A 22,524-nucleotide genomic window follows, 5' to 3' on the forward strand; every position below is an offset into this window, starting at 1 on the left:
TTGCACTAGAAACAAGGTCATGTGAAGCTGGGCTAAAAGTAGAATTAGGTCTAAGAGCACGCATTCTCAAATATCACAGTAATGGGAAATGTAAAAAATAATAGTCTCATTAAATTCTATATATACAATCCCTATTAATAAGAAAGAATAAGTCTTGATTTCTACTGTTACACATAGTTTCTAAATGCCTTCTTAAATCATACAACCATTCATCCTCATCATTCTGATTATGTCTCAATTGCCTTTAAATTCCTCCATGATCCATAATTAGTATCAATTTACATTAAACACAAAATGCAAATATGCATACACCCAGAAGCATACATTTTAGCATCGAAGGCATTAAAGAAAGTAAAAGATGGAAACATTTGATTTAAATCACTAGCTTATGTGATTTATTCTTTTTACAAGTATTACCCATAACTAGAGGTAGGTTTCATTTTTAGAAGATCGCTACATTTTAGGGCAATAATTTTTTTCAGATTAATTTTGAAGTGAAATTAAAAAACTGAAATGTAGTTATCATGTTATGTTTATTTTTTAAAACCAAAGTTAAAGCAGAAACTTGTGAAGTCACTTGGGAAACCATCTCCTATGCAATGGGGTAGTTATGGATTTTGAGGAAATATTTATTCTATTAAGGAATAAACTGAAACAAAAAAATGCATACATTATTTTTTGGTATTTATCATCCCAATTTTTCTTCCCTCAGAAACTTAAATAGATAGTGAAATTGATTATGATTGTGTTTTTTTCTCTCTACAATTATCAATAAGCACATATCTCTCGAATCTATTTGACAATCAAAAGCATCTTTTACACATTTGTAAGTTTTTCTTGAGCAGTGATGGCAACTGTATAGGATGAGATTTTTGTCAGTTCTCTGTGAAATGAGAAATATTAGGTCAATGTAGAGATTTTTTAAAAAATAAGGCTAAACTTATTCAAGATTCTAAGGGCTGTTTTCATTCTGACATGTCTTTCCTATTTAGGGGAGGTAAAGGGAACTTTTATTTATTTATTTATTTATTTATTTATTTTTAAATTTTTTTAACGTTTATTTATTTTTTTTCTTTTTTTTTAATTTTTTTTCAACGTTTTTATTTATTTTTGGGACAGAGAGAGACAGAGCATGAACGGGGGAGGGGCAGAGAGAGAGGGAGACACAGAATCGGAAACAGGCTCCAGGCTCCGAGCCATCGGCCCAGAGCCTGATGCGGGGCTCGAACTCACGGACCGCGAGATCGTGACCTGGCTGAAGTCGGACGCTTAACCGACTGCGCCACCCAGGCGCCCCATAACGTTTATTTATTTTTGAGACAGACAGAGACAGAGCATGAATGGGGGAGGGTCAGAGAGAGACAGGGAGACACAGAATCTGAAACAGGCTCCAGGGTCTGTGCTGTCAGCACAGAGCCCGACGTGGGGCTCGAACTCACGGACCGCGAGATCACGACCTGAGCTGAAGTCAGATGCTCAACCGACTGAGCCACCCAGACGCCCCTAAAGGGAACTTTAAAAAAAAAATTTTTTTTTAATGTTTATTTCTGAGACAGAGAGAGACAGAGCATGAGTGGGAGAGGGGCGGAGAGAGAGTGAGGCACAGAATCAGAAGCAGGCTCCAGGCTCTGAGCTGTCAGCTCAGAGCCTGACACAGGGCTTGAACCCACAGACTGGGAGATCATGACCTGAGCCGAAGTAGGATGCTCAACTGACTGAGCCACCCAGGCACCCCTGGGGACTTTTATAAAATTTTGCTAATAGTGGATGGTAAAGGTATCCACATTCAAGATTTCAGAACAGAAAAACACAATTTAGAGCAGAAACTTTCATAAGGAATCATTATTTCCACAAGAATGTAAATAAGATTTAATCCTAGAACCCTGCATTCCAACACTTTTTATTCATTAACAAGCCTCTAACAGTTAAAATGCATTATGTAAATAAGAATGATATAAGGATAACAACATGTAATAAAATATTAGAATTTAAATAAGAATAATGCAAAAACTTTGTATAATGCTTCCCCCCCCCTTTTTTTTTCAATTTTTGAAAGAGAGAGGGAGAGAAAGAGAGAGAGAGGGAATGAGCGGGGGATGGCAGACAGAGGATCCCAAGTGGGCTCTGCCCTGACAGTAGAGAGCTCAATGCAGGGTTCAAACTCACAAACCGTGAGATCATGACCTAAGCCTAGGTCAGTCGCTCGACTGACCCACCAGGTGCCCCTATGCTTCCCTTTAAAGTGTCAACACTGCACATAAGAGAAGAATTACATGCTAAGCTGCTGCATTAAAAGTAGTCACCATAACACTTTAGCTCTGGGAATCAGCCAGAGGGAAGGGTGGAGCAAAAGAATATTGTTAATTAAACTTAATTTAGATCCTAATGAAACCAATTGTACTCAGAATAAAATCCAAATTCTTTTACCATGGCCTACAAGGCCCTAACTGACCTAGTTCCCACTAAATCTCTAACCTCTGGTTCACTGTGATTCAATTCCATTGCTATTTTGGTTTTTCCCACATTGCAGATTTGTTTCTACTCACAACTTGCATTTACTGTTGCTGCTGTCTGGAATGCTGTTTCCCCAAATTATCACTTTGTGGCACTTTCTCATCAGTAACTTGTTAGCTTAAATGTTACTGCCTCACAAAGATCTTCTCTAAAGTAAAAGTACCCACTATCACCATCGCTCTCCACAGTATTAGCTTGTTTTATTGTCTCCATAATATGTATTGCTGTCCAAAATTAACACATTTATGAATTTAGTTGTTTATTCCCCTTCTTTCTAAACAATAGTCCAAGTTTCAGTTCTCTGGTTCATCACTACATCCCCTAAATCTAGGACAGGGACTGACATAACAGTAAGTACTTAATAATATTCATCGAATGGATGAATTATCCATTTCACTAATTCTAAGACATTATTGATTGTACCATACATCGTTATTTGTGCATCAGCAAGAAGAAAATATGTTGCCATTTTCACTCTGACATAATACTGTCATTGGTTACAATTTTTATATTTGTTAATGGAGTTCCTTTAAAGTTATTTAGACCTGGTTTAGGTCTAATTAGATAAAACTTTAAAAACATTTTCATCATGTGTCACTCTTGTGTGTATATAAAGTGAAAAAAAAAATAAGCAAAGTAAATTGGTTGTCTTCCTAAAACTTCTTCACGAAACCTAACTTATGAATCTTTCTTTGTAGTAATAAATTTGACTGTATTTTAAAAATTCCATTCATCAAGAGACAGCATTAAAAACTTTAAAAAATCAAGAAACTAGAATATATATGTTTGCAACATGTAAAACTGATAATGTATTAGTCTCATAAATATATACTAAATTAATACCTATAAATAGGAAAAAGTGAAAGAAAAGAAATGGGGGAATGATTTGACTGTCTACATTAAAAAAAAAAACGTTAAGGGCGCCTGGGTGGCTCAGTCGGTTGAGCGTCTGACTTTGGCTCAGGTCGTGATCTTGCAGTTTATGAGTCTGAGCCCCACGTTGGGCTCTGTGCTGACAGCTTGGAGCCTGGAGCCTGTTTCAGATTCTGTGTCTCCCTCTCTCTGCCCCTTCCTCGCTCATGCTCTGCCTCTCTCTGTCTTTCAAAAATGAATAAATGTTAAAACAAACAAACGAACAACTGTATAGGTACGGGGTGCCTGCGTGGCTCAGTTGGTTTAGTGTCTGACTCTAGATTTCTGCTCTGGTCATGATCCCAAGGTCACAGGATTGAGCCCCGCATCGAGCTCTGCATTGAATATGGAGCCTGCTTAAGGTTCTCTGTCTCCCTCACCCCTACCGGCGTGTGCGAGCTCTGTCTCTCTCTCTTTCTCTAAAATTAGAAAAAAGAAAACTGTTAGGCAAATAATCATTTGATATTATGCTCAGCCTCATTAGTAATCCAGGGAATACATTTTTGTTTTGAGATAGTTTTAGACTTACAAAAGAATTACAAAAACTATATAGAAAGTTCCCATAAACACTTCACCCACTTTTCCATTATGTTAAGGTTACTTAGCCATAGGACAATTTTCGAAACGAGGAAATTAACCTTGACACAATATTAACTAAACTACAAAATTAATTCAGGTTTCATGAGTTCTTTCCCTGATATCCATTTTCTCTTCCACAGTCAAATCCAGGATCACACCCTGCATTTAGTTGTTGTCTCCTTACTCTCCTCCATTCTGTGACAGTTCGTTGCCTTTCGTGACCTGGACACTTTGGAACATTGATCAGTTATTTTGTAAACATCCCTCAACTTGTTTTTGTCTGATGCTTCCCTGGGTTAGATTGAGGTGATGCATTATTTGAAAGAATGTTATGGAGGTGATGTACCTTTCTCATTGCATTATACCAGGGGGCATAAGATGTTGAAATTTATTATTAGTGATGTTTACGTTAATCAGTTGGTTTAAGTGGTGTCTGCCAGGATTATTCATAGTAAACTTGTTATTTTTCCATTATAATTACTAAATGTTTTGGGGGAGATACTTTGGGACTTGATTGAATTGTCCTCTCAAAATTATATCTACTCAGAATCTCAGAACATGGCCTTGTTTGGAAATAGGGTCTCTGCAGATGTAATCAAGTTACAATGAAGTCATACTGAATTACAGCAACAACTAATCAAATGACTACTGTTCTTAGAAGAGGGATATTTGGATACAGACACACACATACAGGAAGAAAATCATGTGAAGATTGAGGTAGAAATTGCAGTGCTGTATCTAGAAGTCAAGGAATGCCAAGAGTTGCAGGAGCTAGAAAAAGGGCATGGAACATACTCTCCCTTAGAGCGTCCAGAAAGAACCAACCTTGTCAACACCTTAATTTCAGACTTCTAGCCATCAGAACTGTGACAGAATACATTTCTGTTGTTTTAAGCTATCCAGTTTGTAGTAATTTGTTATGGTAACTCTAGGAAACTAATAGAAGCTAAGCAAATACCTTTTTCTGTTTAAACTTTAGTTCACTAGGGGCACCTGGGTGGCTCAGTCAGTTGAGCTGTTAGCACAGAGCTCACTTTGGGTCTTTGTCCTCCTCTCTCTTTGCCCCTCCTCCACTCATGTGTGCTCTCTCAAAAATAAATAAATGTTAAAAAAAAAAAACAACTTTAGTTCACTGATTACAGCATACATTGATGAATCTTACTGAATCTCTTTTTGGCTCATAGATGTGCAGGTTTTTCCACACAGGATTATTCTTAGGCCACCAAAAATACTGGTAACACAGGATTTCCTAAGAGTGCTTCATTGTGGTGTCCAGAATTTTATTTCAAGCTAGCAAAAGCTGTGTGGCAGGCAGAACTGTGAGATGGCTACCAAGAATCCCACCACCTGGTGGTGTACATGCTGTGTATAGTCCCCTGCCCTTGAGCATGGGCTAGACCTGTGGATATTAGAGGATACCTCATATCTCCTTTATGGCAAAGAGATTACTGCAGGTGTAATTAAGATCTCCAATCAGTTGGGTTAATCAAGAGGGGGTTATTCTGGTTGGGCCTAACGTAAGCTCTTAAAAGGGAGTCTAGAGATGGGAGACAAGGAAGGTTGGAGAGTGATCTCCTTTTGGCCTTGAAGTCCTGGGAGTTTTACACCTGTATAGAAATGAATTTTGCCGGGGCGCCTGGGTGGCGCAGTCGGTTAAGCGTCCGACTTCAGCCAGGTTACGATCTCGCGGTCCGTGAGTTCGAGCCCCGCATCAGGCTCTGGGCCGATGGCTCGGAGCCTGGAGCCTGTTTCCGATTCTGTGTCTCCCTCTCTCTCTGCCCCTCCCCCGTTCATGCTCTGTCTCTCTCTGTCCCAAAAACAAATAAATAAACGTTGAAAAAAAAATTAAAAAAAAAAAAAAAGAAATGAATTTTGCCAACAACCATGTTGTTGCTTGGGAGGGGGCCCAGAGCCTCAGATGAGATGCCTAGCCTATGCTGACACCTTGATTTCAGCCTTGTGACATCATTAGATGGGAACCTAGTTAAACCCTGCATGGACTGCTGACCTACAGAACTGTAAGAAAAGGGCATTGTTTTAAGGTGGGAAATTTGTGGTCATCTGTTATATAGCAGTAAAGAACGAATATAGCCATACTCCCAAGTTCTTATGCTGGCACTCTCTTGATCTTACCAGAAGGTTCACTTGAATGGAAAGTTCACAGAAAACAGCTGAACCCCTACTCCCTTCTCAAATAGTGCTTAAAATAGTTTCTTGACCAAAATAGCAAGAGCTTACCTTTGTCCAGTCATGCCACCAGGAACACAGCCAATTATGCTTATGCTTGCAGTCAACTACACCACAAACCCCTACATGTGTAAGACATATCCCAATTACAGGGATGTTAACATATGAAATAAAAATCAAGCTTAGGATCAATAACATATAGAAATCCACTTCCATCAATTCCTCTTGTATTTTTAGGCTAGATGAAATGTTGAGTAAATTGCAGTTCATTCAGCTCTGAAGGTTCTGCCTCCTCTTTAGCATTCTTTGTGGGTGACAAAAGAAAAAGCATCATCTGCTTTCCATTATATTAGCAGATAATAGTCCTTAATTCCCTCTAAAAGTTGCTGAGACACCTGCAAGTGAAATACTGAAAAATGTGCAATATAACTGCTTATTGCGAAATGTATCTAATATAAAGGTGGACGGAGAATTAAAATTCAGGAAGTCAGATATTAGCAAGGATTTACAAAATGCATAATTGTAGTATTATATATGTATCTCTTAATACATTATATGATCACACAATGAAATAGTGAACATCAGTGGAAATAAATGACAGCTATGTACAAAACTATTTTTAGAAACATGTTCAGTTGAAAATATCAAATCCCTATAGACTATGTAAAATATGGTACCATTTTTATAGAAATCAAAATGGAACAAAACTAAAAAATGTCACTTTAGGGATGCATACATATTTTAGGTCTTTTTGCATGTGGTAGAACTATCAAAAAAGGGAGTAGGGAGATGGGGAGAATAGGAAAGGAGCTTAGATAAATGCAAAGTATGGGTGATGTTCTAATTCTTGTTAGGTGATGAATGATTATATTTGATAGCTTATTTGGTTGTTACATATCCTTTTCTAAGTGTTAAATATTAAAACGTAAGTGCAAAATTATGTATAAAGTATTGGCAAAATTTGTATTTGCACAGTTGTTTTTTAGACTATGCTTATTTGATCAGCGTTCTTAATTAGAGGCAAGTCAGGTTAATTTTAACAAAAAGTGATTTTATTAAAAGGCAATCCTCAGGATCTCTAAAACAGGCAGAAAACCAAAATGAGAGGCTACAGAGCCTCTAATCACTTCAGATAATTGCTTCATTGACGATCTCACTGTGTGGCAGACACACTGCAGCCGCACCATTGACTTTGCGGACACTGGATACTGAAATGTTGTCACTAAAGCCGCTTGGGCTGTTCCTCTGTGGAACTGGACATAGTAGCCAGTGTTGTAGGCCTTTACTCAAAAGGAATTCTGCATAGTTCCCTGCTTCTTTGTATGCCTAACTTTAAAGTTTAAAGCAGATATATCTTCCTTAGCTGCAAAAGAGGCTGGGAAAACATTTGACACTTAAATTTCTTAGGAGGGGAGGAAGGCCTCTGCCTCATTAGGTGAGGGACTCCCTAACAGGATACGAATGATATTGGGCAGCCAGGAAAGAAATGACAGTTGTCTGCCACAGCCACTCTTGGCCACTCAACACCAACACCTTCAACTTTCACTTATTAAGAATGATTCAGAGTAAAAGGACTTGTCAGACCTTGTTAGTTGCCTTCTCAATACTCTTTCCTCCTTGCTAATGGAATACCGACTTTATCTGAGGCAGCTATGTACACAGCCTCCTTTGAAGATAGAAGTTACCATTTAAAGAGGCAGGCAAATTAAGACAAGGGGAAATCTGTCTGGAATTTCGGGGAAAGCTTTGCTTTCCTTCGTAAAAGAGGATACACAGAGCTGGCACAGGCCATTTCCCTTTATCTTCCTGCCTTCAATAGGGACATGGAATCTGGCACAGCACCACCCTTGCAACTACAAGAAAAGAGCATGAAGGATGAAAAATGGCATGCTCAGGAGGCGGATTTGAAAGACAGCACTGCACTCTTTGTACGTAGGTAAGACCACCAATTAAACATTGTTTAATCGTATGTACACATGGTCTCAGCTGCACCACTTTAGAAAAGAGAGGACATGGGGCGCCTGGGTGGCACAGTCGGTTAAGCGTCTGACTTCAGCCAGGTCACGATCTCGCGGTCCGTGAGTTCGAGCCCTGTGTCGGGCTCTGGGCTGATGGCTCAGAGCCTGGAGCCTGTTTCCGATTCTGTGTCTCCCTCTCTCTCTGCCCCTCGCCCGTTCATGCTCTGTCTCTCTCTGTCCCAAAAATAAATAAACGTTGAAAAAAAAATTAAAAAAAAAAAAAAGAAAAGAGGACAATTACGTCTCATGAGTTAAGACTCCATTTATTGAATTCGTATTTTCTAACATATGGGCTGTGGTGTTTCTTTTGCACTATTAGTAAAAATAGATTTTGCCAATCAAGAACCACTTGAACTCTGACCCGTATTTGGCATTTAAAGGCATCCTAACTTAGTGGTTAAGAGTATGTTTAAGGGTCTCTCTAGGTTGGAATCTTGGGTCCAGTTTAGACAGATAGCATAACCTCCTTGTGCCTGAGTGTATGTAAAATGAGGTATAGTTGAAATGGAGATTATAGAATAACTAGAAAGCACCAAGCTTTCTCCTCCTCATAGAGCCTTCTCTGTATCCTATACATTCTCATATTGGATTTATCACTGCCCTGTAATTATATGTATACTTGTCTCCTCTACCAAATTTTTCTTCAAAAACAGTGTCAACGCCTTTCCCTCACCTTTTTTCTATTCGTAACTCCAAATGAAGTGCCTGGTACATAGCAGATTAGACATTCTCAAACTAGTATCCGTAGAAGTTATCTGGGATGATTATAAAATACAAATTCCTGGATCCCATTCCTAAGTTTCTATTTCAGTAGTCAGCAATTTTGGGGAACACGGAATGGACCTTCAATGTTTGAATCAAATTATGTGAAAATTATCAATATAAGTCAAGGTAAAAGGTATTAAGGTAAGATCAGTAATATTTAAGCATTTTTCAAGGTACTTCTAAACTCAGTTTTTGTAATTTGATTTGTAATCATATAATTTTGGATTTCTAAATCATGAGGAAATCTCTAAAACTATTTTATTTATTCACTTATTTGTTCGTTTAGTTAGTTGAGAGAGAGAGAGAGCCAGCACATGAGCGGGGTAGAGAGGGCAGAAGGAGAGAGAAGAGAGAATCTCAGGCAGGGTCAAGCTCAGCATGGAGCCTGATGTGGGGCTCGATCCAACAAACCTGGGATCATGACCTGAGCTGGAATCATGCTCAACCGACTGAGCCATGGAAGTACCCTTCTAAAACCTTTTTAGATGCAACTATTTGTAGACTTATACATTTGACTACATTATGCTAATTATAAAATATTTATGAAAAGCCCTGTCTACTTGACATGTTGCTATTATGTGAAAAATAGACCTTTGTATTTCCTGATAATTAGACTCACTGCAGAATAAAATTAACTGTTATTCTCAAAATGAAGTTTTTATTAGAAACATTCATATTAACACTAGCCAGAATTACATTATGTAGGGTGCTGAGAGCTCTTTAGACTCAGACTTCAAGCTTTTGATTTGCCAGGGTGAAAGGTTAACATAGACATTTATCCTGATATCTAAGATGTAAAGTACTTTATAAACACCTTTAAAGGAACATAAGGCAGATAAAGAGACACCATGTCATATTATAATGGGCCATTTGATGGCCCTGTATAGTCCACTGCCTCCTGAGTGGAACTGTGGGACACACAGTGGCACTTAGGGTATATACTTCAAGCCAAATGGCTGGACTAAAGGTTTACTTACTCTTGGAAAACAAGATAAAAATGCCTACACTGGGGGTGGTAGTATTTTTCAAATTCTGTATAGGACTTTGAATAGAAATTTGACAAATTCTAAAATACCTGATTATTAAAGACCACCACTATAGGCAAAGTAATTTCAGTATTACTGGGATCAGATGCTTTTAGGATATCTTAGTGAAGTTTTATTGTTTTAATTGGAATTAATTCTTTATGGCAGTATGAAAGTTTACATCACACAAAGCACAAACAAAAAACTCTTTTTAATACTGGGTCTCTCCTATGCAGTATGGTGCTTAGTACTACTGGAAAATGTGGACAGGTTTAGGATTTGTTATTTCAATTATTTTTAGGCAAACCTAATCTGACAGTATAACATGAAGTAATTTGTAAATATCACATGTGACTAAATTGAGATGGGAGAATGAGTTGATGAGTGAGCCTAGTTGACCACTCAGCATTTGAATCTCAACACTGCTTTGTTGTCTGCACAACACGATGAATGTAATAACTCTCATTAGGTGATAAACTTTTGCTTCCTTGTGAAAAGTGGATCTAAAAAGAAAGCCAACTGCCAGTACTAATAATGAAAGACATCCAAGTAAGTGATGGTACTCAACTATAAAAAGAAGTTCTATGTATAGTACACAGAATGTTGTACATTAAAAACCATGATGTGAATAAACCTATTGTATGCTCTTCAACTGGGTGAATCACCCAAGTTGAAGATTTCCTATGAGGACAATATTGAAAAACTGACTATTAATATCAAATAGAATAAATAAAAGCTACCTTTAGGATTTAACTAAGAGTACATGTGTATATGCACATACACGGGACAAATTTCTCAGGATTCTTTGAACAATACAATGACTTTACTATCACTAGAAAAAAGGTGGGCTTATTTTCAAGTATGTTTCTTGGGGACTAGCAGTAGGTTCTCTCAAATTAAGAGTAAAGACACCAGGTCATAAAGTGCCAACTCTTAGCACCAGAGAGACTTAAAACTTCATAGGAGGTGAATGACGTTACAAATCAGAGAATCTACTAATCTAGCTCTATGGAATTGTATTACTTTTCTCAACTGGAAAAAAAAATCTAGGTGTATGCCAAGTAGATTTAAAAAGCTAATCTCTTTTAAAAATTTTTTAGAATTGTAATTTACAATCCTATATAAAATAAAATAAAATTGCTGGCTTATAATAAAAGGCTCTAAGTTTCAGAGATATGAACAAACAAAAAGGAACTGGTAACACAGTTTATATAAATCAAGGTCCCAGAACTGAAAATTAAAAGTAGTCTCTCAGAGAAAGGAATGGTGAAACTCAGTGTGTATTTTCACGAACACACCCAAAAACTGTTTTGTGGACAGCCAATCTGATTTCGAATTTCTGAACTGCCACCTGATACCTTTAATCAACACTAAATCAAGTCTGAGGCAAGACATTACATGGACAATACTCAAATAGAAAGATAATAACTTCCTTCCTTGACAATCTCCAGCTGTCATTCAGAAGTGGAGTTATTTGATGGCTTGGGAAGCAGTGTCCATTGAGTTTTCCTTCCTGACCTGAAGAGATTCACTGCTGATGGACAATAATTCTCGAAGTTCCTTATTTTCAAGCTGGAAAAAAAAAGGTATGTTTATTTCAGTATTTTGATTGTCAAACTGTATCAGAATACATTGTTTTGGGCCAGGAACAGAAAGCATATTAATTTTAAACATTTAAAAGAAACAAAATAACTGAGAATTTCCTAAAATACTAATTATTAATCATTTAATATACATTTACTGAGTAATTTATATAAACCACATGTTAGGATTACAAGGAAAAAAAACCAAAGTCTCTCTCCACCTGAGGTATTCGGTGCTTGTTGTACTTTTTGTGGTTCCCACTAGTTTTACTACTATTTCTTCTACCTTTTAAATTCCTAATAATATTTTTACTGTGCTCAGTCTTTTCTCCTGAATTTGCTACAGTTTTGGAGGAAGGAAGAAAAGGAGAAGAAACTACTCATGGGTCCACAGCCAGGTACCAGTGGGTATCCTACATATATCATCTCACAACAACATGTAGGGCAGGTACCATTCCCTACATCCATGTTCTCTAGAAGACGAGGACACTGTGGCTCACCAAAGTCCAAAAACTTGTCCAAACGCAGACAACGTGGATGTGATACTGCTAGGGTTTCAATCTGATGTTGGTGTCCTTTCCACTTAAAATACTGAGTAAAATTTGTTCCACATTTCCTTAGGGCTATTTCCATAGTTGAGGTACATCAGGGATAGTATAGACAAGGTTGTTCTACTGTTTTAACTAACTCCTAATTCCTACTTGGGACCTTGTCTCTCCCTTTGATTTCCAGCTAGGGCAGCTTGCACTCTGTAGCCTCATTCTCTCTGTAGGAAATTCTAGGAAACCATAGCATTTTTAGGCTTCATCAAGAGTCTGCGTCCATGGTCATTAAATCGTCTAACATATAAAGTGCTTCCCTTAGTACTGTGCATCTCTCCTAGCATGTACAAACCATTTGATACCATATAAGTACTAGTCTTATTCCTTTCAGTAGACTCTGTGCAGGGATCCTCTCTTTCTCTCTGATATTTCTCAAAGGGGCCATGACAGCATCTTGTAATAAGCAACATTCAAATGATTTACTGTTATGTGTTTTCTTAATAATTTTATGGGATTCTAATACCTCCAGGTCTTTTTTTTTCCCCTTGGTAAATTATTGCTATTATAATAAACACATTACATGAAAAGAGCCTTTAAAAAATCAAAACTGTAAGGCTTATAAAATAAATAGCATGCCCTTGGCTTTGTTCCCCAAGGGCAACAACTTTTAAAACTTTTATCTTTTCTTTTGGTACTTACTTCCATAGTTAATAAATGAATAATTAATAGTAATTATTATACCTGTACTGCTATATACATATTTTTAATGTTTATTTTTGAACGAGAGAGTGTGAGTGGGACAGGGGCAGAGAGGGAGACACAGAATCTGAAGCAGGCTCCAGGCTCTGAGCTGTGAGCACAGAGCCCAATGTGGGGCTCGAACTCATGAACCGTGAGGTCATGACCTGAACCGAAGATGGATGCTTAACCAACTGAGCCACCCAGGTGCCCCTGTACTGCTATTTCTTGATGATCAATTTAAGACATTATCTGACTTCCTTTTATAGCAGAGGAGGGATTTTAGCTCACATGTAATCTGTCTCTTCTACTCTCTCTACCCTCTCAATATGATAATATCTCAATTTCTAGCCAACACATAGTTGGCATTTTCATTGTTTGCTGCTGATTGTATTTACTTTCTTGGAAAGAATGTAGAACAGGAGTTTTAATTTTAAATCATGAACACACAGAAAACATCAATACACTGCCTAGGATAGCAATGGCATACCTTCTGGACTCTAAGAAAACTCCCTGAATATTGTGACCCTATAATAGCAACAATCTTACCTCTAATTGGGCTAGTTTTTCCTGAATCTTACAAAATTGGTCATCATCCACCTGAACTGCTTTCCTCATCACTTCTCCCATTTCACAGATTCTGTCAATCTGACTCTCAATTTCCTGTAAAGATTAAGATTAAGAAAAGACAAAGGTGAAAAGTTATCTTTTCTATAGATGTTCACGAGAACATATGCATTATGAGTTAAAAAATTCCTTTAATCTATGCTATAGAAGTTACACAGGAGTTTCATCACAATCTGAGTCTGAAGAGGCAAAGACATAATCAAGTTATCTTGTGGTATTCACAAATTAATAATTTGTTTTCAAAAGATTGATTCTAGCCTAACCAACCACTGGCCATTGAACAACATCTCTATGTGGCTGTTTAACTTAAATTTGAGTATATTTATTGGCAGGAAGCTCACCGCATTCCAAGGTACCTTATTCTATCATTGGACATATCTCTTCGCAAGTTTTTCATGTGAGTTAAACTGTTTTTTTTTTTTTTCTTTTTTAAATGTTTATTTTTGAGAGAGAGTGAGTGAGGTGAAGAGAGAGAGGGGGGCAAGATCCAAAGTGGGCTCTGCGCTGTCAGCACAGAGCCTGACGCAGGGCTTGAACCCATGAACCGTGACATCATGACTTGAGCTGAAGTCCAATGCTAAACCAACTGAGCCACCCAGGCGCCCCAAACTAAACTGTCTCTTTTAAGGTTCAAGTTTTTTCCTCCAGATAACAGAAAATCGTTTATTTTTCTCTTCTAGATGAGAGCTATTCACATATTTAAAATATTCCTGCTCCCTACGACTTTTGTTAAGTCAGTAAAATGCTTTCAAAGGAATATAAGATGCAACTTATCTTTCATAAATTCCCTGGAGCAAATAGGTGCCCATCTTTTAATCCCGTTTTAAATGATATAGTATATGTGAATGTACAATGACAACTATGAAGCACTCTACAAACATAAGCACAATTACTAGGTCTCCCAAATTAAATCATAAGCAACCAAACTATAGAAACTACGCCATGTATTTTTTTAAAACCATACTTCTGACAACATAGTATGATGCTATGTAGTTCAGTTTAATAAAGGTTTACTGACTGCCTGCTATGTGCCAGGTACTATGTTAGGGATAAAAGAAGAATTCATGCTCCTTACAATCAAGAAGCTTATAGTTTAGTGAAAGTACAATAATAACCAACTAAATATTGGGGCGCTGGGGTGGCTCAGTGGGTTGAGTGTCCAACTTCGGCTCAGGTCATGATCTCGTGATTTGTGAGTTTGAGCCCCGCATTGGGCTCTGTGCTGACAGCTTGGAGCCTGGAGCCTGCTTTGGATTTCTGTCTCTCTCTCTCTCTCTCTCTCTCTCTCTCTCAGCCCCTCCCCTGCTCACTCTGTGTGTCTGTCTCTCAAAAAATAAATAAAACATTTAAAAAAATTTAATAAGCAACCAAATATTTACTGAGCACCTTCAGCACTACCTGGCATCATGTTTGGTCAAGGAACTAAGCATCCATTAATCTTGAAAAGAGATCTTGGTGAGGAAGGGAAGAACCTTAATCCTACTCAGAGAAAAGCACCTGAACAGTCCCTTACCCCCCTTTTTTCTATTCATATCCTTACAAAGGTATAGGGAAATCAAAGCAAATATGATAAACATGAAAGGAAAACAAGCTTACTTTTCTTCAAAAACAAGCAAACAATTTAAAACAATTCAAGATTTCAATCCTGTTCATTTAGAACTTATTCATCAAAATTTCTTACTGCAGAGTGAGACTGGTGAGCTTTCAGGACTGGTTCAGCATCCACGGCCTTTTTAGCAACCATTAATTGTAACATCTGTTTCCGGTACTTGCTCATGATGAGTTCCAAAGCATCCTGGTGTTCCTCCAAGGAAACCCATAGCTCTATAAGAAAATAAATAAATAAAATCACTTGGCAGTGATGTCTGAGAGAGAGCTCTCAAAGCCAAAGCTCTTAAAGTTGGAATTTTATGACAGTCCATGAGATATTGTGAATGCAAAGTTATAACTCAGTGTTTAAGTCCACAAAACTCAACAGTTAAGGTCTATCTGAAAAATAACTTTCTAGGCAGAGGCAGCATAGTCTGGTAGAAACAACATGGGATGTAGAACCAGAAGACATGGGTTTCGGTTCAATTCTGTGAGTTACTAGCTTACTACTACTCCTATGCAAATCATTTAACCTCTCTGAGCCTATTAACTGCATTGTAATATTAAATACTGGCTTATCTACCTCAAAATGAAGATATGAGAATATAATGTGATGATATATGTGAAAGCTCTCTGTAAACTGACATACAAATAACTTCATACTATCATTGATAATTTACTCATTAAACCTGAGAATATATACCCTGAGGATAAAATTCATTTCTTCCACCTTGCACAAGAACATTTAAAAAACTTCTTCAATCTTAGTGTTTATGTCAATTAATAAAAAAAAATTTAAGCTCTTGAGGATATTAACTCTTTTCTTATGCAAATATCCATATGGGGATACACAAATAAGCCATGGAATAATTCAACTCTACTAAGCACCCCCTTTGGTAAGCAGCCTATAAATGCAAAATCAGTCAGATGACCTTAAAAAGGGTAACGTAAACTTTATTGTTACTGGGCCAGCAAGGGATAACGCTTTTTCAAAGTACTAATCCGGAGATATATATAAGATGTGAAGTTAGTTTGGCAAGAACTTTTGAAACATTATTGGATATTAGAAAATAATAACTACAGAAAAAGACCTGACTAACCTCTGTTTTCCTGCTGCAAGTCTCTAATCTGTGTGTTCTCTTGGGACAGCAGAATGTGAGGTTTGAATTTGGACATGTCCTTTATATCGGGTGCATCTTCTTGATACTGGACAAACAGAGACAGACTAAGCGCGCCGTTAACAGGAAAACAGCCGCGGATGCAACCGAAGAAGTTGGGGTCGGGGCTCCAGGGCAGCATTCTCAGCCCCGACCCCGCAGAAAGGTCTCACCGCCACCCTCTGAGAGCAGGCATAAATTTAAAGCCGGGTTCCCACCGTCCTATGCCCTCCACCCCTCCCGGTGCACAGAACCCGCGGGCACGGCCCCCTACCCTCTGCCCGACCTGGTCCGGAAGCGCCGTCCCCGCCTCCCTCATAGCGGCCACCCGCCGGTGCAGCGCGGCGGACTGATCCACTAGCGACTCTGCGGCCGCGTCGTGCTCCCGCAGCCGCTCCAGCAGCGTCTTGGCGTCTGTCAGGATCTTCTCGATGGTGCAGCTCATAGTGGCCCAGGACCACGGCCCCCCGCCCTGCTCACCTACACGAACCTTCCCTGAACCTGTCTCAGCGTTACAGACGTCACTTCCGGTATGTTTAACAGGCGCTTAGGCAGCCGCCACATGCGCCTGCGCAGTGGCGGCCCAGTCCGCCGGTGACCCAGTTTACCAGCAGCCTCGCCGTGCGGCCCCGCCTTGCGCGGAGCCCCAGGCCTGGCCTGGCCCTGCCTGGCCCCGCCTCTGGCTTCTGGCTCCGATGGCCAGGTAGTCAAGCTGGCTTCTGGTCCGTGTCTTTTTTCCCAGTGGGTTCTGACTGATGTGGATTGCTGTTCAGTCATCTTTTTTTTTTTTTTTAATTGTGCTTGGTTTCTTTTTAAAATTAATTCTTAAAAATTGTGGTAAAATACACATAAAATGTAGCATATTAAGCATGTTCATGTTTATTTATTTTGGGAGATAGCTAGAGCAAGTGGGAGAGGAGCAGAGAGAGGGAGGGAGGGAGAGAGAGAGAGAGAGAGAGAGGGAGAGAGAGGGAATCCCAAGCAGGCTCCACGCTGTCAGCACAGTGCCGGATACTGGGCTCCATCCCACCAACGGTGAGATCGTGACCTGAGCCAATATAAAGAGTTGGACGCTTAACCCAGTGAACCTTTTTTAAATGTATACTCTAGTACTGTTTAAGTGCATTGCCTTCCTTATGCAACCATCACCACCATCCATTTCCAGAACTCTTCATCTTGCAAAATGGAAACAATATGTCCATTAAATACCAACTCCCTATTCTGCAGTCCTCTCAGCCCTTGGTAACCACTAATCTACTTTCTGTCTGTATGAATTTGACTACTTTAGATACCTCAAGTACCGTAAGTGGAATTATACAAATCATATCTGTTGTTTTGTTACTAGCTTATTTCACTTAACGTGTCCTCAGGGTTTATCTATGCATTTCAGAATTTACTTCCTTTTTAGGGCTGAATGATAGTTCATCAAATGTATGTGCCATATTTTGCCTATCCATTCATCCACTGAGGGATACTTCCACCTTTTGGCCACTGTGAAGAGATGTTTGCTTATCTGTTTGAGTCCCAGCTTTCAATTCTTTTAGGTATTTACTAGAAGTGAAATTGCTGGCTCATATAATAATAATTCTGCCTTAGATTTTTTGAGGAAAGATCATACTGTTTTTCACAGTGGCTGTACCATTTTACATTTTTAACAACATTGCATAAGGATTCCAATTTCCCCACATTCTTGCCCACACTTGGTGCTTTCTTTCTTTCTTTCTTTCTTTCTTTCTTTCTTTCTTTCTTTTTTTTTTTTGATAGCCATCTTCATGGGTATGAGATGCAGTCATTGTTATTTTCTGCTTGCTTATTTTTCCTTTCTAATTCAATTAACAAATAATAAATTTAACCAGAATGGCACTGACTTCCATACTATTTGTTATATTGGTTTATAAGAGTTTACCATATCAAGCTTGTATGCCAATCTTTGTTCTTTTTCATTCATTACTTTAATAAATATTTTTGGTGAGACTACTTTGGTTCAGTCACTGTTTAGTGTCTGAGAATGCTTCAGAAAATGACACAAGGTCTCTGCCCTTAGGGAGTTTATATTCTAATGGGAGAAAGAGTTCATACTCTTATGAATAATTGAAGTTCATGACAGCATAAGGAGGCTGGTAAAACAGGCAAGTGCCTCAGAGAAGTAGTGACAGGTTAGAGAAGCAGTGGGGAAAGAACTATGCTTTTTAATTTTGTATTTCAACACATGGCACAATGGAGACATTCAATGATTGTCAAGAGGGTGATGGGGAACAAGTTAAACAAAGATAACAAATCAGGACCACTGACCGACAGAATAAAGAATAATGTAGAGCCACAGATACAAAGAGGTTTCATTCATTCATTAAAACAAAACAAAATACCCTCCCTAAGTGATCTCTTTCACTTATTTGCCTTTGACTTCTATTCAGGATGATGGTTCTCAAATTCATCTCTGTAGCCCCAATCTTTTCCATGAACCTAGAATATATTTGTATTCACAGAGGGAGAAGATCAAAACCTGATCTCATTATTGATGTTTATATACCTGCTCTTCCCCGTTTCAGTAAAGAGCATATTCATATATCCATTTGCCCAAAAGAGCATCCTGAAAGTTGTCCTTTATCCTTCCTATTTATTCTTTACACTTAATTAGTTATCAAAGCAATCTATCTCCTTTATACCATTAGGACATATTTCCTTCTTTTTATTCTCACTGCTACTGGGTAGTTGGGCCATCATCCTTTCTCACCCAGATGCAGCAACAGTCTCCCAACTGGTCTTGTCCCTACCTCAAGTCTTCTTCTTCTCTAATAGCTCTCCCTTAAGGACACCACAAGCCATGCTGCCCTTTCCATGGTGGCAATTATTCTTCTATGCCCCACCCATGTTAGGGCTGAAAACTAGACTGTCATTGTAATTCCCCAATGACACTGCCAAACCATTACTTGTACTTGGTTGTGTAATTACAACCTCTACTTTATTTGAAGTTTACATCATGCAGGTGAAGAATCTTCTGTCCCTCCTCATTGTTGTCAGTTACTGACTACCTTGGATAGTCCCCTTTATTCGTAGGAATAAGGAATTGGCTTACAGTCTTTTTGATTACTTCATTGGTTTGCTCTCATCTTGGGTGACATTCACATCTATGTGGACAATTTATATAATGTCTTCCTTGGCCTTTTCATTTCAAGAGACATTGAATTTATTTTGGGCATCCATGACCACACCCTTGATCATTCACTAAGAATTTTTCCTCATCGGGAATTTAAACTTTCAGGGGCACCTGGGTGGTTCAGTGGGTTGAATATCTGACATTGGCTTAGGTCATGACCTTACAGTTCCTGAGTTCAAACCCCGCATGGGGCTTCTCGCTGCTGTTGGTGCATAGCCTGCTTTGGATACTCTGTCGCCCTCACTCTCTGCCCTTCGCCCACTTGTGCTCTTTCTCTCTCTTAAAAATAAACATTTTAAAAAAGGATTTTAAACTTTCATATCTAATCATTTGACTGCAACCTTTATTTTAATGTGTCTAGTTCTTGCAGCCTTTTCTCCCACTACTGTCTCTTTGACCTCATCCAGCTCTTTCATTTCTGAATATGTCATAATCTCTCTACCTATCAGATTATTTTGTTATGCTCTAATTTTCTTTCCCTGAATAGACAGGGAGCTTATGATAGCCAATGTGAACCACAGTCTCTCTAGTACCCTTAATTTCTGTGCATATAATTAATAATAATCAATAATATATTTTAATTATTATATATACTAAGCCATATTATTATATAATATGTTACATGTTATGTATAATTATCATACATTAATTATTAACTATATATGTGTATATTTATATATATTTTTTTAAGTAGGCTTCATGCCCAACGTGGAGCCCAAGATGGGGCTTAAACACAGGGCTCAGATCAGGACCTGAGCTGAGATTGAGATTTGGATGCTTAAGCGACTGAGCCACCCAGGTGCCTCTGTGCACTTTTTTAAAAAGCCAAATGCAAACAGTAAACTCCAACCCTTGACCAATACTATGATTCTAGTAGTGGTTAAAACAGGATACAGGGTTTTTGTTGCCATTTTTGCTTTTATCTTTATGAACAAGTGTTGAGCATGTTTATAGCCTTCATATGGGAAGGATCCAATGGAGGAAGAGTTAAAAGAGAGGAGGGGGACGTATGAAGGAGGAAGAACCAGAAGAAAAGGGACATAGTAACTATTTAATAAATTTTTTCAGGAGTTACTATCTCCACAGTCAGAGCCACTGCTGCTGCCATCCTATCTCAATCTCCTATGCCAAGATCTTGGAGAAGACCTTCAAGTGGCTCTGCACCTTGCAACAAAGAATAAAAGATGCCAAATTTATCCAAGAGCAGTATCCTACCCAAATCCCAGTGATAATAGAACCAAGAAAGGGTGAGAAGCAGTTTCCTATCCTGGATAAAACTGAGTTCTTTGCACCTGATCACATCAAAATGAGTGAACTCATCAAAATAATTAGCAGGCTCTTACAATTCAATGCTAATCAAGTCTTCTTCCTGGTTGTGAATGGACACAGCATGGTGAGTGGATCCATGCCAATTTATGAGGTGTATGAAAGTGAGAAGCATGAAAATGGTTTCTGGTATATGGTATATGCCTCTAGGAGACATTTGGAATGAAATTGTTGGTCTAAGATTAGAAAACTGGGTCTATTGGGGCACCTGGGTGGCGCAGTCGGTTAAGCGTCCGACTTCAGCCAGGTCACGATCTCGCGGTCCGGGAGTTCGAGCCCTGCGTCAGGCTCCGGGCTGATGGCTCGGAGCCTGGAGCCTGTTTCTGATTCTGTGTCTCCCTCTCTCTCTGCCCCTCCCCCGTTCATGCTCTGTCTCTCTCTGTCCCAAAAAATAATTAAACGTTGAAAAAAAATTAAAAAAAAAAAAAAAAGAAAACTGGGTCTATTTTATTTTGCTCCTTTGTCCTCCATATGGTAAGTTTTGAGCTCTCATACCTATTTTTTTTCATGTTGTTGCTAACTAATGGCTTTCTAGGACTTGGTCTTGAAAAACCACAGACCTTCATAATTATGGGAAAAGAAATCTCAATAAGATAAGGAAAAATGTTTAGTCTTCTAATAAGTCAGAAAAGCAGATACTCATTTTGTATCATAAAACTTCTTGTAAATGTTAATTCTAATTAAGAGACACCCTGACTTCAGAGATTGTTGCTATGGTCTGTGAAAATAACCTTTAACATCTAAGAAGTCTGTAATTCTGATTTGCTGTTTTACTTAATAATATGTCCAAGCCCTAACTCCCTGTACCAGTGACTGTGACCTTCTTTGGAAAGAGATCTTTCCCCAAATGATATGTCTCCCCAAAAGATATGTCCAAGCCTTAACTTCCTATACCTGTGAATATGACCTTACTTGGAAAGAGATCTTTGCATTTGTAATTAAAAAAAGGATCTCAAAATGAGATCATCCTGGATTAGGATGAACCCTAAATCCAATGACAGTCGACCTTAGAAGTGGCAGAAAAGGGGGTACCTGACTGGCTTAGTCAGTAAAGCATGCGACTCTTGATGTCAGGGTTGTGGGTTTGAGTGTTGGGTGTAGAGATTACCTAAAAGATAAAATCTTAAAAAAAAAAAAAAAAGAGTGACAGAAAAGAAGAAGACACACAGAGTCAAAAAGAGGAGAAGGTCATGTGACGGAAGTAGAAATTGGAATGGTGTGTTTACAAGCCAAGGAATGCCAAGGTTTGCCTACAGCCACCGAAGCTAGGGAAAAGGCATGGAATAGATTTCCTCAGAGCCTCCAAAGGGTATCAACCCTGCTGACACCTTGACTTCGGACTTCTGGCTTCCACACATGTGAGAGAATAAACTTATGTTGTATTAAGCCACCCGGGGGTAATTTATTATGATAGCCCTACGAAACTGATACACATATATAGTTGTTTTGTGTGTGTGTGTGTGTGTGTGTGTGTGTGTGTGTGTGTGTGTGTTTTAACAGAATCAGAAGAACATCATTGGTGATCACTGGCGATGTTCTTCTGATTCCGTTTAAAAAAACCCACAAAAAACAAAACAACTATATGTGTGTATCAGTTTTGTAGGGCTATCATAATAAATTACCACTGGGTGGCTTAACAACATAGGTTTATTCTCTCACATGTGTGGAAGCCAGAAGTCTGAAGTCAAGGTGTCGGCAGGGTTGATACCCTTTGGAGGCTCTGAGGAAATCTATCCCATGCCTTTCCATAAATTCACCCTTCTTCTCCTTCATGTATGGAGATTAAAAACAAAGAAACAAAAAC

The 22,524-nt window shown here is 38.6% G+C and overlaps 1 protein-coding gene and 1 pseudogene across 1 annotated transcript; one reads left to right on the forward strand and one right to left on the reverse strand.

Moving 5' to 3' along the window:
• Nucleotides 1-9,606: 9,606 nt before the first annotated feature.
• Nucleotides 9,607-16,761, reverse strand: SIKE1 (suppressor of IKBKE 1). The gene is made up of 5 exons (XM_040471394.1): nucleotides 16,524-16,761; nucleotides 16,181-16,286; nucleotides 15,172-15,314; nucleotides 13,413-13,526; nucleotides 9,607-11,572 (listed from the first exon to the last, which is right to left on the reverse strand). The coding sequence occupies exons 1-5, from the start codon at nucleotides 16,680-16,682 to the stop codon at nucleotides 11,471-11,473; spliced, it is 624 nt and encodes a 207-aa protein (XP_040327328.1). The 5' UTR covers nucleotides 16,683-16,761; the 3' UTR covers nucleotides 9,607-11,470.
• A 3,415-nt stretch (nucleotides 16,762-20,176) lies between these two features.
• On the forward strand, nucleotides 20,177-20,900 carry LOC121027740 (microtubule-associated proteins 1A/1B light chain 3B-like; annotated as a pseudogene).
• Nucleotides 20,901-22,524: the final 1,624 nt, after the last annotated feature.

This window comes from Herpailurus yagouaroundi, unplaced genomic scaffold (assembly GCF_014898765.1).
Source record: "Herpailurus yagouaroundi ecotype Mexico unplaced genomic scaffold, PumYag 77, whole genome shotgun sequence".
Taxonomy (NCBI): domain Eukaryota; kingdom Metazoa; phylum Chordata; class Mammalia; order Carnivora; family Felidae; genus Herpailurus; species Herpailurus yagouaroundi.

What these genes read in the sequence shown, in the direction of transcription:
- SIKE1 (XM_040471394.1), bottom strand. Translation starts at nt 16,682, where the DNA reads ATGAGCTGCACCATCGAGAAGATCCTGACAGACGCCAAGACGCTGCTG. An exon ending in CTCACCAGTCTCACTCTGCA is followed by an intron (nt 13,527 to 15,171) that starts GTAAGAAATTTT and finishes TAATCTTTACAG; the next exon opens with GAAATTGAGAGTCAGATTGA. An exon ending in AAAAACTAGCCCAATTAGAG is followed by an intron (nt 11,573 to 13,412) that starts GTAAGATTGTTG and finishes TTTTTTTTCCAG; the next exon opens with CTTGAAAATAAGGAACTTCG.